The sequence below is a fragment of the Rana temporaria genome, chromosome 8, assembly GCF_905171775.1.
Source record: "Rana temporaria chromosome 8, aRanTem1.1, whole genome shotgun sequence".
NCBI lineage: Eukaryota > Metazoa > Chordata > Amphibia > Anura > Ranidae > Rana > Rana temporaria.
Window position 1 is genome coordinate 185,810,233 of NC_053496.1, and position 18,836 is coordinate 185,829,068.

The 18,836-nt window shown below is 49.9% G+C and overlaps 1 protein-coding gene across 1 annotated transcript in view; it reads right to left on the minus strand.

Annotated features, from left to right (window-relative positions):
- Positions 1-2,286: 2,286 nt before the first annotated feature.
- The window catches only part of LOC120909612 (gastrula zinc finger protein XlCGF26.1-like), a 29,904-nt gene continuing 13,354 nt past the window's right edge, over positions 2,287-18,836 (minus strand). The window contains exons 2-4 of the mRNA XM_040321365.1: positions 9,897-10,082; positions 9,304-9,439; positions 2,287-5,857 (exon numbers count right to left, since the gene is read on the minus strand). Of these exons, the coding sequence (XP_040177299.1) occupies positions 4,557-5,857; positions 9,304-9,439; positions 9,897-10,001 (1,542 nt within the window). The 5' untranslated portion in view covers positions 10,002-10,082 and the 3' untranslated portion in view covers positions 2,287-4,556. The remainder of the gene's footprint in view (positions 5,858-9,303; positions 9,440-9,896; positions 10,083-18,836) is intronic.

The window sequence follows — 18,836 nt, forward strand, 5'->3', positions numbered from 1 at the left end:
TGGATGGTTGTCTGTATAAGAAGTCAATTTTCTGGCTTTCAGGAGTGAATAGATGGCCAAATCTGATATACCGGTATCTGATAATTGTGTCAAGTTATGGCATAAGGAGTAAAGGCGATGTTGTTGGAAGAACAACGTTTTTGTGTTGTGTTGGAAAACTTGACAGGTCTGGACGGTGGGCCCCAAAACAGAACTTTCTCCGGTGGGCCCCAGTCTTAACCTTTTTTTTTTCCTAAATATAAATTTTATTAAGTTTGTGTATTGGTACACAGATGAATCTTCAACCACTTACCACCTGGCCTATAGCAAAATGGTGGTTGCGTTATCCTGACTGGATGTCATATGACGTCCAGCAGGATAACAGCCGCTGCGTGCCCGTGGGGGCGTGCATCGCGGCGATCGTGGTGCGGTGTGTCAGTCTGACACACCCGATCTCAGTAAAGAGCCTCCAAGGCTCTTTACCACGTGATCAGCCATGTCCAATCACGGCTGATCACGATGTAAACAGGATGAACCATTGATCAGCTTTACGTCACTCGCGTCTGATGGACGCGAGTAGAGGAGAGCCGATTGGCAGCTTTCCTGACAGGGGGGGCTTTGCTGATTGTTTATCAGTACAGCCCCCCCTTGGATCCTGCCCAGGACCACCAGGATGGCCATTAACACTGGACCACCATGTATGCCCCCCCTAGACCACCAGGAAAATGCAAATCTGTGCCCAGGCAGCTGCCATTCAATGCCCAGGCAGCTGCCAATCAGTGCCCACCAACTATGCCTGCTAGTGCCACCAGGGATACCTATCAGTGCTGAGTATCAATGCCCATCAGTACCCAATGCCGCCTATTAGTGCCACCCATAAGTACCCATCTTTGCAGCCTTTCAGTGCCACCTATCAGTGCCCATCAGCGCCACCCATGCATGTCCATCAGTGCTGCATATCAGTGCCGCATATCAGTGCCCATCGACGGTGCCCGTTCATTGGTGCTGCCTTATCAGTGTGAACTTATTTACAAAATGTTATAACATGTTAAAACAAAAGCCAAACTTTTTCTCTCAATCTCCAGAGAATGATTCTTCTATATGCAGCCGCCCCCACTGCTCCTCCTATCCTGCCCCCCTGGGCTCTCCACCCCACCCATACTCTTAGCCCCCTCATGCTCTACAGACCCCCCAGTGCTCTTTGCCACCCCCTGTGCTCTCCACACCCCCCATGCTCTCTGCTCCCCCCCCCCCGTGCTCTCCACATCCCCCCCATGCTCTCCGCTTCCCCCTGGGCTCTCCACATCCCCCCTGTGATGGACTCCTGACACCCTGTTGGGTATTTCCGCCAAGAAGCTGCTTCCCAAGTCCTGAAACACAAGAAAAATGGATCTGGCTATAGAAACCCCAAGGACCAGACAACACCAGTCTTGGCGTACACCAGAAAAGGAACTGCTTTATTTTTAGAAACACACTGAATTTATACAGCAAACCATCAGATAAGGGCTACTCCCATTATTTCAGACAAAGTTCACTTCACACAGTAGAGCTAATCCTATTATCATAACAATGACCTCCTTAGACAGTCTGGCTCCCCCATAGAACTAACTTGCATAAGATGCCACAAGCAATTAGTGACCAGCCCTGTCTGGATAACTTAAGAACACATTATAACACAGAGTTCTCCATCTGCCCAGTCTGTGACACCCCACATCCCCCCCCCCCCATGTCACCTCCTGTGCTCTTCACCTCACCCATGCTTTCTGCCGTTGCTCTGTGCTCTCCACCCCCCCCCCAATGCTCTCCTCTTCCCCTCTGTGCTCTCCACACCCCCCCAATGCTCTCTGCTTCCCCCTGTGCTCTCCACATCCCCCCCGTGCTCTCCACTCCCCCCCATGTTCTGTTTTCCCCCTGTGCTCTCTACATCACCGCTTGCTCTCCACATCACTTCCATGCTCTCTGCCGCCACCCTGTGCTCTTCATATCCCCCCATGCTCTGCACATCACCCCCATGCTCTCTGCAGCCCCCTGTGCTCTCCACCTCCCCCATGCTCTCCGCTGCCCCGTGCTCTCCACCTCCCTCTGAGCTCTCCACATCCCCCTATGCTCTCCGATGCCACCCTGTGCTCGTCACCTACCCCATGCTCTCCACTGCCCCCCTCTTCCTCTCTGTGTTCTCTGCCTCTCCCCTGTGCTCTCGCCCTACCCCATGTTCTTCCCTGTGCTCTCCACTCCCCCATGCTCTTTCCTGGTCCCCCCCTTGCCCCCAATCTTCCCCACACCTCCGCCGATTTCCCCCTCCCGGGGGATCCTTCAGGGTGGACAGTGGGAAAGGGGCCGGTTAACATGTCATGGGCCGCTCAATTCAAAATGCCCGAGCCTATTTTTTGTCCCAGTCCGGGCCTGGTGTGAATCCTCTAATGTCTAGAAAGGGGCTTCCCATTTTACACACTCAGTGTAGGATTAAGTCTTCTAACCCATGTCAATCCTCTGAAGTCTGTAAAGCCAGGCCTTCTATGAGAACATTTCTCACTCTCTGGGCAGGAATAGGTCTTCTTGCATGTTTGAGATCTCTGATGTTTGTGAAGAGTGGATTTCTGTGAAAAACATTTTTCACGCTCAGGGCAGGAATACTGCTCCTCACCTGTGTAAAACCATTGATGTAGAAGCTCTGATTTCACTAAATAAATACACCTTGAAGGTTTGTGTAGGGTTTTCACGTACGATGGGCCTTGTGTGAAAGCCATTACTCAAGATAAGAATATGTCTTCTTGCCCTTGTGTATTGTCTGAAGTCTGTAAAGACAGGTCTACCGTGAGAAAAGTTTTCGCACTCTGGGCAAGAATAGGTCTTCACGCATGTGTGAGACCTCCGATGTCCATGAAGAGCGGACTTCTCTGAAATACCTTGAGGGTTTGTGTAGGGTTTTCTTGACTGGAACAATGGGCCTTGTGTGAAAGCCATTACTCAAGATAAGAATATGTCTTCTTGCCCTTCTGAATTGTCTGAGGTCTGTAAAGGTAGGCCTACTGTGAGAACATTTCTCACTCTCTAAGCAAGAATTGGTCTTCTCGCATGTTTTAGACCTCCGATGTCCATGAAGAGCGGACTTCTTTGAAAGACCTTGAAGGTTTGTGAACGGCTTTCATGGCTGGAAAGATGGCCTTGTGTGAAAGCCATTAGTCAAGATAACAATATGTCTTCTTGCCCTTCTGAATTGTCTGAGGTCTGTAAAGGTATGCCTTCTGTGAGAACATTTTCCTCACTCTGGGCAGGAATAGGTCTTCTCCTAGTTGTGAGATCGCCGATGTCCATGAAGAGTGAACTTCTCTGAAAGACCTTGAGGGTTTGTGTAGGGTTTTCATGACTGGAACAATGGGCCTTGTGTGAAAGCCATTACTCAAGATAAGAATATGTCTTCTTGCCCTTCTGAATTGTCTGAAGTCTGTAAAGGTAGGCCTACTGTGAGAACATTTCTCACTCTCTAAGCAAGAATTGGTCTTCTCGCATGTTTTAGACCTCCGATGTCCATGAAGAGCGGACTTCTTTGAAAGACCTTGAAGGTTTGTGAACGGCTTTCATGGCTGGAAAGATGGCCTTGTGTGAAAGCCATTAGTCAAGATAAGAATATGTCTTCTCGCCTTTCTGAATCGTCTGAAGTCTGTAAAGACAGACCTACTGTGAGAACATTCCTCACTCTGGGCAGGAATAAGTCTTCTCCGAGGTGTGAGATCTCTGATGTGCATGAAAAGAGGACTTCTCTGAAAGTTCTTGAGGGTTTGTGTAGCGTTTTAATGGCTGGAACGGTGGGCCTTGTGTGAAAACCATTACTCAAGATAAGAAAAGGTCTTCTCGACCTTGTGAATCGTCTTAAGTCTGTAAAGACAGGCCTACTGTAAGAATTTTTTTTTGCACCCTGGGCAGGAATAGGTCTTCTAAAGTGTTAGACCTCCGATGTCCATGAAGAGCGGACTTCTCTGAAAGACATTTCCCACACCTGTGTAAAACCTTTGATGTAGAAGAAGCTCCGATTTAGTACAATTTATCTAAATTCACTAAATATATGTCTTCTTGCCCTTGTGAATCGTCTGAAGTCTGTAAAGACGGGACTTCTGTGAGAGCATTTCCCGCCCTCTGGGCAGGAATATGTCTTCTGCCTGTGTGAATCCTCTGCAACAATGGGGTTTCTGTGAAAAACATTTCCCACACTCAGGGTAGGATTAAGTCTTTTTGTCTGTGTGAGACCTCTGATGTCTATGAAGAATGAAATTCTCTGAAAAATATTTTCAGGAGAGGAATATGGCTTCTCACTCCTGTGACGCCTTTAATGTATAAGAAGCTCTGATTTCTAATTGGGAACATTCCCCACACTCCTTATAAGAAAATGGCTCCACCCCTCCCCGTGCGATTTCTACCGCACTCAGGACAGGAATATGGCTTCTCACTCAGTGTTTATTTCAGCCAGAAAACAATGCCCACACCCGGGACAGGAATATGGCCACTCCCCACGTGTAATCTTTGGTGTACGTCAAGCCAAAGTGATTTCAGTAAAACATTTTACCACACACAAAGAATTACTACTGCTTCTTCTCTCTGTGATCTCTACGATGAATGGAAAGATGGCATTTTCTTGCAAAACATTTCCCACACTCAGAACAGGAATACGGCTTCTCCCCTGTGTGGGTTTTTAGATGTTTGACAAGTGTTGATTTCAGCGGGTAAGACTTCCCGCACTCAGGACAGGAATACGGTCTCTCCCCTGTGTGAGATGTTTGATGTCTGTCAAGTTTTGCTTTCAGTAGAAAACATTTTCCGCACTCAGAGCAGGGATACTGCTTCTCCCCTGTGTGAGTTCTTTGATGAACGTAAAGATAGGATTTCTCTCCAAAACATTTCCCGCACTCGGAACAGGAATACGGCTTCTCTCCGGTGTGGGTTTTTAAATGTCTGGCAAGTGTTGTTTTTATCGGATAAGACTTCCCGCACTCAGGACAGAAATACGGTCTCTCCCCTGTGTGAGAAGTTTGATGTCTGTCAAGTTCTCCTTTACGTGGATAACATTTCCCGCACTCAGAGCAGGTAAACGGCTTCTCCCCTGTGTGAGATCTAAGATGAACATAAAGATGGGACTTCTCTGTAAAACATTTCCCGCAATCAGAACAGGAATACGGCTTGTCACCGGTGTGTGATTTTAGATGTCGGGCAAGTGTTGATTTCTGTGGATAACATTTCCCGCACTCAGGACAGAAATATGATCTCTCCCCTGTGTGAGAAGTTTGATGTCTGTCAAGTTCTGATTTCCATTTAAAACATTTCCCGCACTCCGAGCAGGAATACACCTCCCACCCTATGTGAGTTCTATGATGGACGTAAAGATCAGACTTCTCTGAAAAACATTTCCCACACTCAAAACAGGAATATGGTCCCTCCCCTGTATGAGATCTTTGATGTCTGAGAAGTGTTGTTTTCCCTGGAAAACATTTCCCGCACTCAGGACAGGAATACGGCCTCTCCCCTGTGTGACATTTTTGATGTTTACCAAGTTCTGATTTCCTTTTAAAACATTTCCCACACTCAGAGCAGGAATACGGCTTCTCTCCGGCATGAGTTCTATGATGTTTAAAAAATAATAATTCTGAGCTAGAACTTTCCTCAAATTCAGGACAGGAAAATGTCTCCTTCCCCTGAATCCCGGCCCCACCCCTCACAGTACGAGGTTGCTCAGAGTCAGAGGGATTCCATGGTCTATCCACATTGTGAAGTCCTCCATCCATAGTGAAGCTCATTGTCTTTTCTCCTCCACAATCTCCTGTGGTGTCCTCATCTTGTATTCTCCACAAAATGGGACGATCCTTTGAGGGTTTCTCCATGGCGTGTCCTGGAAAAATAGAAAAACATCATCAATAGATATGAGAGGGTTAGTTCACTTCCATCAAGATTCCATCTGGATCAGGTAGATATGAGTGAGGAGATGTTCTCTGTGGAGGTCCCAACCAGCTGGGACTCTTCCCCCCATCAAAGAACCTTTGGTCCTCCTCCCTGATCACTTCTACATTTACACAGCCTTGTCAGAAGAGCAGGAACCAATGGGGACTGGGAGGGGCGTGCTCTTTACCCAACCACAAGCTGGGTCCCCATGTTGAGGGCATGTGGATTGGTATGGTTCAGGAGGGGGAGGGCCACTGACTCGTCACCCCCCCTATCCTGACCTGCCAGGTTGCATGCTCAGATAAGGGTCTGGTATGGAATTTGGGGGGGACCCCCAGGCCATTTTTTTTTAATTGCCACGGGGTTCCCCTTAAAATACATGCTAGACCTGAAGGTCCTCGTATGGATTTTGAGGTAAGGACCGATGCACCATTTAAAAAAAAAAAAAAATGGCATAGGGTTCCCCTTAAAATCTATACCAGACCTGAAGGGCCTGGTATGGATTTTGGGGGGGTCACCTACGCCATTTTTTTGTATGTATGTGTTATGTATACTATGTGGACTGGACTATATACTCTGAACTGTATTATATACACTACGGGGACTGGACTATATCAAATTGTATTTACATGCCCCAGTCATGGTGCCAGAACACTGTAAGCCCCTCACAATTACTCTTGTTGGGTGCAGTAACAGGCCCTGCTGTTAAATATTATTTCAAAAATGTTATCACATACATTTCATAAAAATTGGGCCTTGGGTGTTGGTGGTGCCCTAAACCAAAATTATTGTGTGAAGCTAGAATCATCAAGATTCAGGAAGAGGATAAGCAGCATAGGCAGTCTCCAAGGGATCCCAGATCCATAGGAAATCCAATCAGGTACATCAGCATCGGGGGCTTTATAGCTGCTGATCAAGGACTAATTATTTTTTTATGAATGTGAGCCTATCAACGGAGTCTGTGGACAGGCGTACTCTTTTAACTGTTACAAACCCCCCAGCAGCACTTAATGTGCGTTCAGAAAGCACACTCGATTCAGGACAGGCCAGTAGTTTAATTGCATATTGAGCAAGTTCTGTTCCATCCTCAAGACCCAGTAACCCAGTGGATACTCCGTTGGAAAGGTCTTCAGGTCTGCTCTTGCCCCTAGATATTCCTGCACCATGTATTGCAGACACTGGCGATGATTGCGTGAACCTATCAGCCCTTGGTGCTGAGGACTGAAAAATTGTTTAAAGGCATCGGTCAGCCAGCCACCTTCTCCACCGCTCTTCTGACCGAACAAAGCCTGAGAAACACGTTGTGCAGCACCAAGAAATTGTGACCTCCCAGGGTCTGGAAAGGAATTACAAAGTTTTCTTCAATGCCTCCTGAAGAGGTTTCATCCTCTGAAGGCAGGATGAGTTCTGCAACTTTACCTATGTAACGTGGATCAAGAAGGGTTGCCAGCCAGTAATGATCCCTCTCCTTGATACCACAAATCCTAGGGTCCTTTTGCAGTCTTTACAGAATCAGGAAGGCCATGCAGCCTAAGTTTGCAGAGGCATTCGAGATTCTGAGTCCTCTGGGTCACTAAGGATCACATTATCCGTAATTACCTCCTCCCAGCCACGTATAACTCCTTGGGTTTCTGGGGACGGAAAACCATCCCTTGAAGACTGCTGCGTGTTATCCTCTACATCTATGCTGACACAATCCTCCTCCTGTTATGCAGATAGGAAATCTATCTGCATAAAGAGGGCCTTTAGAGGAAAGGATGTCCTCCTTTTCCTTCCCGCTGTTCTGACTCAAGTGCCCTGTCCATGATTCCACGAAGCGTGTGCTCCAGCAGGAAGACTAGATGGACGGTGTCACTGATGCATGCATTGTCGCTGCTCACCATCCTTGTGGCCTCCTCAAATGGTGACAGGAAAGTGCATGCATCCTTGATCAGTAGCCACTGGCGTAGCGAAAAGAAGCCAAGCTCCCTCGACCCTGACCTGGTGCCATATTCACAGAGGTACTTATTAATGGCCCTCTGCTGTGTGTGCAGCAGCTGCAACATTGCCAATGTTGAGTTCCACCTGGTGAGCATGTCACAAATGAGGCGGTTGGCAAGCAGGTTGAATTCCCGTTGAATGTCAGCCAGCCAAGCACTGCCATTGTATGACCGCCAAAAATGACCACAGACTTTTCTGGCCTGCCTCAGGAGATCTTGTAAGCCAGGTACCTAGTCAAGAAACGCTGCACCACCAAATTCAGGACATGTGCCAAGCAGGGAACATGGGTCAAGTGTCCCTGTCAGAGGGCGGAGAGAAGATTAGTGCCATTGTCACATACAACCATTCCTGGCTCAAGCTGCCATGGCGTCAACCACCTCTGAGCCTGCCCCTTCAGAGCTGACAGAATCTGCCCCAGGAAGACTAACTAGAGCACTGCATGACATCTTTTAGCCCGACTACTTGCGTAGCCCCTTGAACGCTTATGGAGCACTGCTGGTTCAGAGGACAATTCTGCAGAAGAGGCTATAGAGGAATAATAAGAGGAGGGATGGGAGCATACAGATGTTGTGACAGAATAACCACCAGTTTTTTGGAGGCGTGGTGGCAGAACAAGCTCCAACACTGAACCCTGTCCTGCATCCTTCCCAGCTGCCAGCAGTTACACAGTGCGCCATGAGAGAAAGGTAATGTCCCTGCCCATGCCTTCTGGACCATGAGTTAGCGGTAATATAAACCTTGCTGCTCACCGCCCTGTCCAACGAGGCCAAAACATTGCCTTCTAAATGACGGTAGAGAGCTGGAATGGCCTTACGTGAAAAGAAATGTTGTTTTGGAACCTGCCACTGTGGTACAGCACATTCCATGAATTCACGAAAGGGGGCAGAGTCTACCAGCTAAAAAGGCAGCAGTTGCAGTGCTAGCAATTTGGGGAAGCGAAATTTGCCTACTGAAATTAACTGGTGGTGTACTGCTAGAAGATTGGCTGCAAGTACTTGTGGCACCTATGGCTCTACCTTCATTCCTCTCATTACACTGCCTGCATGCCACTAACTAACCTGCCTAATCTAGTGCTCCTCTGTCCACTCCAACACACGGCCGCCGTTGGAAGCATTCGTATATAGTGTCGGGCGTGGACTTGTGGGGTGCCTCCTGAGCCACGATTGGCCAAAGGCACCCTGCCTTTGGCCAATTATTGCTCTCACAACAGAGCGCGCAGTGATTGGCCAAAGCATGCTTTGGCCGATCATAAGATCATCATGGGGCTTACCACAGCGCTCGTATTTCCCACAAACGCCCCATTATATTCGCAATTCGGCGAACACCCAATGTTCGAGTCGAATGCCCAACCCTACTCAGGACCAATCAGTGAGCAGTAACAGAGCAGAGATAAGAGAAGAATATATTATGGGTCACCTGTGCTGATCTCTGTAGGAGTGTCCTCCTCTATAAATGTCCTCGTCATTCCAGCCTCCTCCATATATTGCTGATCATCCCTCACATACGTCTCTTCTTCCTCATCCTCAACTTTTACGATCATCAGATCTTCACCCTAAACCAACAGAATGGCAGAAAATAACATCTGTAACATAGAAGTATTTATGATGTGAGATCACATAGAAAATACCATCTTGTAGAGTCCACACATCGTCTCCACATGTCAGAGTGTTCAATCACTTTATGTTCCCGACCCTCAACTCCACCTACCTGATGATGGTGGGGGGTGGTGTGACCTTCCTGTGTGGAATCCCGGGAATACAGAGGGCGGGGACATCTCTCTGGTGGGTTTCTGTAGCTGGATGACTCCACCATGGTGTCCTGGTACAGATCTTTGTGTATTTCCTCCATCACCCCATCCTCATCATCCTCCTCTTTTATTTTTTCTTTAACCTTAAATTCAGGATCTCTCAGGTTTCCACTCTGAATATAGAATAAAAATGACATCAATGGTAACAATGCAGATAATGTACAGATCCTAATGATACTATCAGTGATTGTTCCTCATCTACCTGATGATGGTGGGGGATGGTGTGACCTTCCTGTGTGGAATCCCGGGAATACAGAGGACGTGGACATCTCTCTGGTGGGTTTCTGTAGCTGGATGACTCCGCCATGGTGTCTATCACCCCATACTCTTCATTCTCCTCTTTAATCTCTTCTTTGACCGCAACTGTAGGAACATCCAGGTTTCCACTCTGAATAGATAATAAACATGACATCAATGGTAACAATGCAGATCCTAATGATACTATCAGTGATTGTTCCTCATCTACCTGATGATGGTGGGGGATGGGGGGGATGGTGTGACCTTCCTGTGTGGAATCCCGGGAATACAGAGGACGGGGACATCTCTCTGGTGGGTTCCCATTACTGGATCCATCTGTAGGAAACACACACACTGACTGAATACATTGTTTCTATGTGTTTATCAGATGATGGGGGATCTAGGTGGAGCCTCCGTACTGCTCTCTCCTTTACAATAAAGTCTCCTCTTACCCGGTGATGTGAGGGGCGGCTGATTCTCCATCATGACGTCCTTGTAGAGATCCTTGTGTCCTTCTAAATACTCCCACTCCTCCATGGAGAAATAGACAGTGACATCCTGACACCTTATAGGAACCTGACACACACAATGATACAGTCACCATCCAGACACACCCCTTGTCTGTTACTGGATAATACAACCCCCTCCCTACATGAAATAGTATGGAGTACATAGTACTCATTGAAAAACAACGTAACCTATGCCTTGAACGTGTCCCTTGTTGTAAATCCATTGTCAATCATGATGCTCGCTGATTAGCAGGAAAACAAAACTGACCCATCGAACGCGGCTGATCCTGCCGGTACTCATAGCCAAGTAATCCCTGAGCTATATAAAATAAGGGGCTGGGTTGGTGGTGACATCATTGACCAAATTGGGTCTTATTTGGTCAATGTCATCGCTTAAATATGGCGAGGGGCCATATTTGGTCAATGATTTCACTGCTATTCCTGACAGTTTATTTATGTGTTTGGGATTTCCAGTTGTTTCTAGGGACACAGCGGGTGCAAGCATCCGCGGCTTCCTTATGAACCAGTGACAGAGGGGAGTTATCATATATGGAAGCAAAAGAAATACTTCTTCTATATGATGCTCGTCACCCGCTGAACCCGGGCCGGATAGGCAGCAGTTCAGTCGTTCTTCCAAACCCCCAAAAAGCCTAGGTTTGGACCAAACCAACGGCTCATCCCTACTGCAGACCAGGGCCAAGGCCGTGCAGGGCATTACGGGAGAGCACCAAAATTAAAGGAGTTGTAAAGGAAAACATTTTTTCACCTTAATGCAATCTATGCGTTAAGGTGAAAAAACATCTGATGATGCCGGCCCCCCTACGAGCCCCCCGTTTTACTTACCTGACCCGTCGAATGTCCCGCGCTCGGTCCCGAGATCCTCTTCGCCGCTCAGCCTGGCCGCTGATTGGCTAGAGCGGATGGGTTGATAGCAGCGCAGCTATTGGCTGGCGCTGCTGTCAATCACATCCAGTGACGCGGCGCACCGAGGGGCGGGGCCGAGTGATACAGTGAGCGGCTATGGCTCTCTCGCATGAATGTGGTGAGTTCTTGCGGGGAGGACCAGCAACAGCCGCCGAGGGACCCCAGAAGAAGTGGATCTGGGCCACTCTGTGCAAAACGAACTGCACAGTGGAGGCAAGTATAACATGTTTAAAAAAAAATTACATTTTGTTTACCACCCCTTTAACCCTTTAGGCAGCTAAATGCCCAGGCCAGGTTTTGCGATTCGGCACTGTGTCGCTTTAACAGACAATTGCGCGGTTGTGCAACGTGGCTCTCAAACAAAATTGGCGTCCTTTTTTTCCCACAAATAGAGATTTCTTTTGGTGGTATTTGATCACCTCTGCGTTTTTTTTTTTTTTGCGCTATAAACAAAAATAGAGCGACAATTTTGAAAAAAATTCAATATTTTTTACTTTTTGCTGTAATAAATATCCCCCAAAAACATATATAAAATGTTTTTTCCCCTCAGTTTAGGCCGATACGTATTCTTCTACCTATTCTTGGTAAAAAAAATCGCAATAAGTGTTTATCGATTGGTTTGCACAAAATGTATAGCGTTTACAAAATAGGGGATAGTTTTATTGCATTTTTATTAATTTTTTTTTTTTACTACTAATGGTGGCGATCAGCGATTTTTTCCGTGACTGCGACATTATGGCGGACACTTCGGACAATTTTGACACATTTTTGGGACCATTGTCATTTTCACAGCAAAAAATGCATTTAAATTGCATTGTTTATTGTGAAAATGACAGTTGCAGTTTGGGAGTTAAACACAGGGGGCGCTGTAGGATTTAGTGTTCACTTAGTGTGTGTTTACAACTGTAGGGGGGTGTGGCTGTAGGACTGACGTCATCAATCGAGTCTCCCTATATAAGGGATCACTCGATCAATGCAGCGCCACAGTGAAGCACGGGGAAGCCGTGTTTACATACGGCTCTCCCCGTTCTTCAGCTCCGGGGAGCGATCGCGACGGAGCGGCTAGAAACAAATAGCCGCACCGTCGTCCCGGATCGCTCCCCGCGGGAATCTAACCGCCGCATGTAGCGGGGGGGGGGGGTCCCGATCGGACCCCCGACCCGTGGAAAGGCGGGGACGTACATGTGCGCCCATATGCCGGTACGTGCCATTCTGTGGACGTACATATACATGCGGCGGTCGGGAAGTGGTTAATTAACCACAAATTCCACCAAAATGTATATTCTAAATTGAGTTTCAGTACAACCCGAAACTCATCCCTCGTTACAAGGAGACTGCTAGGGTGACACATCTCCAAAATGAAGAGTATATTTCGGCCCCCCTAAATAGGGGGGAAATGTTCTGACCATGAAGGGGTTAATCTAGGTCTCCACACTATATATGTGTGTATCATCATCTGCTGGAGATAAAAGACGTCACAGTGACTATGGAGGAAGAGGACGGACATGACGGGGTTACTGGGTGTAAATAGAAGATAAGATCTTATTACCTCCTCTGCTGCCACTTCAGCTTTGTCTCCTCTCTACTTCCTCCCGACTCACCTCTCACCTGGGACCTCCTGTTGGTACCTGACATCACTTCCTGCCTTCCATAGAGACTTCCTGTCTGGGAAGAAGCGAGAAGATCATCACCTTGTGGAGCTCAGAGGAACTTCAGCCCCGAGATGTCTTGTAGAGTGAACACGGCCTTGTGCTGTGTGCAGGGCTGCTGACAGAAATCACGGGACCCCGTCTAGCCTCCCTCCTTTGAAAATATCAAATTATGTGTAGCGCCTATGTACTTTCAGTCCAGGTGCTATGTTAAATTTAGAGGGGGATGAGAGAGAGTTACTTTGCTCTTATCCGGTTTAATTCAGGTAAATTGGGTTCCTGCCTGGCTGGGCTGTTCTGTGGTTCCATTCTGTGTTCCAGAGATACCTTTCCATCTCTGGATAGCAGGTGGCGCCAGCTGTGCATGTCTCCCCTTAGACCCCGTGCTCCTTCTTCTAGCACAGCTTCCTGTGCGGGAAATTTAACCCATTCGCGGGACTGCGGGAAGATGCAGCCTGTGCGGGGAGTTCCCGCAGAATCCGTGATGGTTGGGAGGTATGGGCATGCTGGGGGAGGGTACTTCTAGGGCAGACTCCATTTTGTGGGGGTCTCCTCCTGTTCCTGGTTCCGGGTGCGGCACCCACCTTTAGGGTGTGCGCACATCACGGGCCCCGGCGATATGGCCTACCAGGCCGGGACGCACGTGCTACGCGGTGTTCCCAGTTCTGGGCCCTCATGGCCCGGTGCAATTGAAGCTGTGATGGGGCCCCAGTGACTTACTGGGTCCCCTAGTCCTATGAGGAAGATCCCAAGCGAGTTGTGCTGTTCGGTGGGGAGTCAGTCTGAGGTGAGCCCGGAGGCAGGCGATCCAACAGGGCCTAGACAATCCATCGGGATCGAGGTGACCGGACATTGGGAGTTTGTCTTTTCGCAACCTGTCAGTCGGTGACCTGCTAACTATAAAAACTACCTGAGGGAGATTCAGGTACCATCATTATTGAGAAGAATTCGCTTAAACTAAACTGTGTTCTGATTCAGTAACATCTGCGCTTTTTTTACGTAGGCGCAGGGCACCGTTTTTGCCCTGTGCCCCCGCTAATTTTCTGCGCTACCCGCGATTTACGGAGCAGTAGCTCCGTAAATTGCGTGGGCGCTCCGGAAAAATGCCCGTCGTAAGCGCGCGCAATTTAAATGATCCCTTAGGGGGCGGGAATCATTTAAATTAGGTGCGTTCCCGCGCCGAGCGAAGGGCGCATGCTCCGTCGGGAAACTTTCCCGACGTGCATTGCGGTAAATGACGTCGCAAGGACGTCATTTGCTTCAAAGTGAACGTGAATGGCGTCCAGCGCCATTCACGATTCACTTACGCAAACAACGTAAATTTCAAATTTCGCGACGCGGGAACGACGGGTATACTTTAGCATTGGCTGCCCCTGCTATTAGAAGGGGCAGCCTTACGCAAAAACCGACGTACGTAAACTGCGTACGCAGGGCTCGCGTAGGGTTGTGAATCGGCGTTAGTATGCAATTTGCATACTATACGCTGACCACTACCGGAACGCCACCCAGCGGCCTGCGTAAGAATGCAGCCTAAGATATGAGGACATAAGAGCCTTATGCCACGCATATCTTACTCTGCAGTCGGCGTAACAAGCTCTCTGAATCAGGAGAAGTCGTTACGCCTGCGCAAGTAAGCAATTGCGCTGTGTAACTATGGTTACGCAGACGCAATTGCTCTCTGAATCTGGGACAGTATTGAGAAGGATTCGCTTCAACTGAACTGTGTTCTAGAGTAAGGGCCTGTGGCAGAGGTTCCACTCCTATCCCTATTTCGGCCAAGTCTGTGGCAGAGACTTGTTCCCTCTCAAGGTTCCGAGTGATACTCTGGCTGCCAGGTCGGTGTGAGAGGCCTGTCCAGGTACACTATACCCCCTCGGCTGAGGGGCGACGAGAGTAGAGTGTTATGTAGAGTGTTATCTAACCAGCGGCTCCTGCGGGGGTAGCGCTACATATATTTTTGCTAAGATGCAACACCCGCGATGCTATGCTTTGCAGCCATGGCAGAGAGGATACCTCCGTTGAACAAGACCCATTCATGGCAGGGGCGGATCCAGAGTCTATTCTCAGGAGGTGCACTGCCAGAATTTTTTTTTTTGGGGGGGGGCGGGGGGGGGGCAATTTATCAGGGAAATGACTGGTGTTGGCGCTTTAATCATCACGGCACCATTGGTTGTTATGGTATCAGGATGATAGAAGCGCATTGTTTATATTATTACATTGTAATATATAATGAAATGGTTCCACTCACAATAATGCAGAATCAGTGGGAGCCCCGAGTTTGTCACTTGCCACCAGATGCAGCTTGTCACTTGCCACAAGTTGCGGATTGTCACTTGCCACAAGTTGCGGAATGTCACTTGCCACAAGTTGCGGATTGTCACTTGCCACAAGTTGCGGATTGTCACTTGCCACAAGTTGCGGAATGTCACTTGCCACAAGTTGCGGATTGTCACTTGCCACAAGTTGCGGATTGTCACTTGCCACAAGTTGCGGAATGTCACTTGCCACAAGTTGCGGATTGTCACTTGCCACAAGTTGCGGAATGTCACTTGCCACAAGTTGCGGAATTTCACTTGCCTGCCACCAGATGCTGATTGTCACTTGCCACCTCACCTGCCACACCTTGCGGATTTTCACTTGCTAAGGTGGTGTTTTGCTTGCCAAAGTCAGGCAGCAGAGAGATGATGCAAGTTCCGCAACTACCACCCACTCAGACTCTCAGGCGCCGCAAGTCCTGCAACTACCACCCACTCAGACTCTTAGGCGCCGCAAGTTGTGCAACTACCGCCCACTCAGACTCTCAGGCGCCGCAAGTTGTGCAACTACCGCCCACTCAGACGCCACAAGTTCCGCAACTACCACCCACTCAGACTCTTAGGCGCCGCAAGTTGTGCAACTACCACCCACTCAGACTCTTAGGCGCCGCAAGTTGTGCAACTACCGCCCACTCAGACTCTCAGGCGCCGCAAGTTCCGCAACTCCCGCCCGCTCAGACTCTCAGGCGCCGCAAGTTGTGCAACTACCGCCCACTCAGACTCTTGGCTGCCGCAAGTTCTGCAACTACCACCCACCCAGACTCTCAGGCGCCGCAAGTTCTGCAACTACCGCCTGCTCAGACTCTTAGGCGCCGCAAGTTCCGCAACTACTGCTCGCTCAGACTCAGGCGCCGCAAGTTCCACAACTACCACCCGCTCAGACTCTTGGGTGCCGCAAGTTCTGCAACTACCGCCCGCACAGACTCTCAGGCGCCGCAAGTTCCGCAACTACCGCCCGCTCAGACTCTCAGGCGCCGCAAGTTCCGCAACTACCGCCCTCTCAGGCACCGCAAGTTCCTCAACTACCGCCCGCTCAGACTCTCAGGCGCCGCAAGTTCCGCAACTACCGCCCGCTCAGACTCTTGGGTGCCGCAAGTTCTGCAACTACCGCCCGCTCAGACTCTTAGGCGCCGCAAGTTCTGCAACTACCGCCCACTCAGATTCTTAGGCGCCGCAAGTTCTGCAACTACCGCCCGCTCAGACTCTCAGGCGCCGCAATTTCCGCAACTACCGCCCGCTCAGACTCTCAGGCGCCGCAAGTTCTGCAACTACCGCCCGCTCAGACTCTTAGGCCCAGATTCTCAAAGGGCTTACGACGGCGCAACGCCATGTACGCCGTCGTAAGTCCTTATCTGGGCCGTCGTATCTATGCGCCTGATTCTTAGAATCAGTTACGCATAGATAACCATTAGATCCGACAGGCGTAAGGCTCTTACGCTGTCGGATCTTAAATGCATTTTTTTTCCGCCGCTAGGTGTCGCCTCCGTTGTTTTCCCTGTCGAGTATGCAAATTAGCTAAATACGCGAATTCCCGAACGTACGCGCGGTCGACGCAGTGAAGTTACGACGTTTCCGTAAGTTTTGCGAAGTGTAAAGTTGCCCATGCTATATGAGGGGCAACCGATGTTAAGTATGGCCGTCGTTCCCGCGTCGAAATTAAAAAATTTACGTCGTTTGCGTAAGTCGTCCGTGAATGGCGCTGGACGTCATTTACGTTAACGTCGAAACCAATGACGTCCTTGCGACGTCATTTAGCGCAATGCACGTCGGGAAATTTTAGGGACGGCGCATGCGCCGTACGATCGGCGCGGGAACGCGCCTAATTTAAATGATCCACGCCCCCTACCCGGATCATTTGAATTAGGCGGTGATTTACGCTACGCCGCCGCAACTTTACAGGCAAGTGCTTTGTGAATCAAGCACTTGTCCGTAAAACTTGCGGCGGCGTAAGGTAAATGAGATACGTTACACCGCCGCAGAGATGCGGCGATCTACGAGAATCTGCCCCTTAGGCGCCGAAAGTTCTGCAACTACCGCCCGCTCAGACTCTCAGGGCGCCACAAGTTCTGCAACTACCGCCTGCTCAGACTCTCAGGCGCTGCAAGTTCTGCAACTACCGCCCACTCAGACTCTCAGGCGCCGCAAGTTCTGCAACTACCGCCCACTCAGACTCTCAGGTGCTGCAAGTTCTGCAACTACCGCCCACTCAGACTCTCAGGCGCTGCAAGTTCTGCAACTACCACCCACTCAGACTCTCAGGCGCTGCAAGTTCTGCAACTACCGCCCACTCAGACTCTCAGGCGCCGCAAGTTCTGCAACTACCGCCCACTCAGACTCTCAGGCGCTGCAAGTTCTGCCCCGCTCAGACTCTTAGGCGCCGCAAGTTCTGCACTACCACTAGTGCAAGAAAAGAAACATAGAAGCCAGCAGCACTGCACGAGGGTCACTAGTGTCAGCAGTACTGCTGGCCCTTCTACTCAGCAAGTACCCGGGCCCCCTTTTGAACTGATGGGGCCCAGTACAAGAAAGCTGGCTGTACTGCTTTATCAGTGGCCCTGGCTATGTGTGTATGTACTGTACACTCACCCACCACTTTGTTAGATACACCTTGCTAGTACCGGGTTGGATCCACTTTTTCCTTCATTCTCGGTGGACTGAAACCCGGACACAAGATTCAAAACCCAGATTAGTGGCAACCCTAGGTGTAGTCCAGGTGCACAGACAGGGAGCAAAGGGTTGGACACAGGGGGAAGTGGGATGGGTAGGGGGGGAAAAAGGAGTGGACTGGGGACAGCGGGATGGACAGGTGGGCAGTGGGATGGACTGGAGGGCACGGGAGTGGACAGGAGGGCGGGGGAGTGGACAAGAGGGGCAGAAAAATGGACAGGGGGCAGCGGAATGGACTGGAGGGCAGTGGGATGGACTGGAGGGCACAGGAGGGCAGGGGAGTGGACAAGAGGGGCAGGAAAATGGACAGGAGGCAGCGGAATGGACAGGAGGGCAGCGGGATGGACTGGTTGGCATGGGAGTGGACAGGAGGGCAGTAGGATGAACTGGAGGCAGCAGAGTGGACTAGAGGGCTGCGGGATGCACTGGAGGGCAGCGAGATGGACTGGAGGGCAGCGGAGTAGACAGGAGGGCAGTGGAGTGGATGGGGGCAGCAGGGTAGACTGGAGGGCAGCAGAGTGGGCAGGGGGGCAGCGGGATGGATTGGAGGGCAGCGAGATGGACTGGAGGGCAGCGGAGTAGACAGGAGGGCAGTGGAGTGGATGGGGGCAGCAGGATAGACTGGAGGGCAGCAGAGTGGGCAGGGGGGCAGCGGGATGGATTGGAGGGCAGCGAGATGGACTGGAGGGCAGCGGAGTAGACAGGAGGGCAGTGGAGTGGATGGTGGCAGCAGGATAGACTGGAGGGCAGCAGAGTGGGCAGGGGGGCAGCGGGATGGATTGGAGGGCAGCGAGATGGACTGGAGGGCAGCGGAGTAGACAGGAGGGCAGTGGAGTGGATG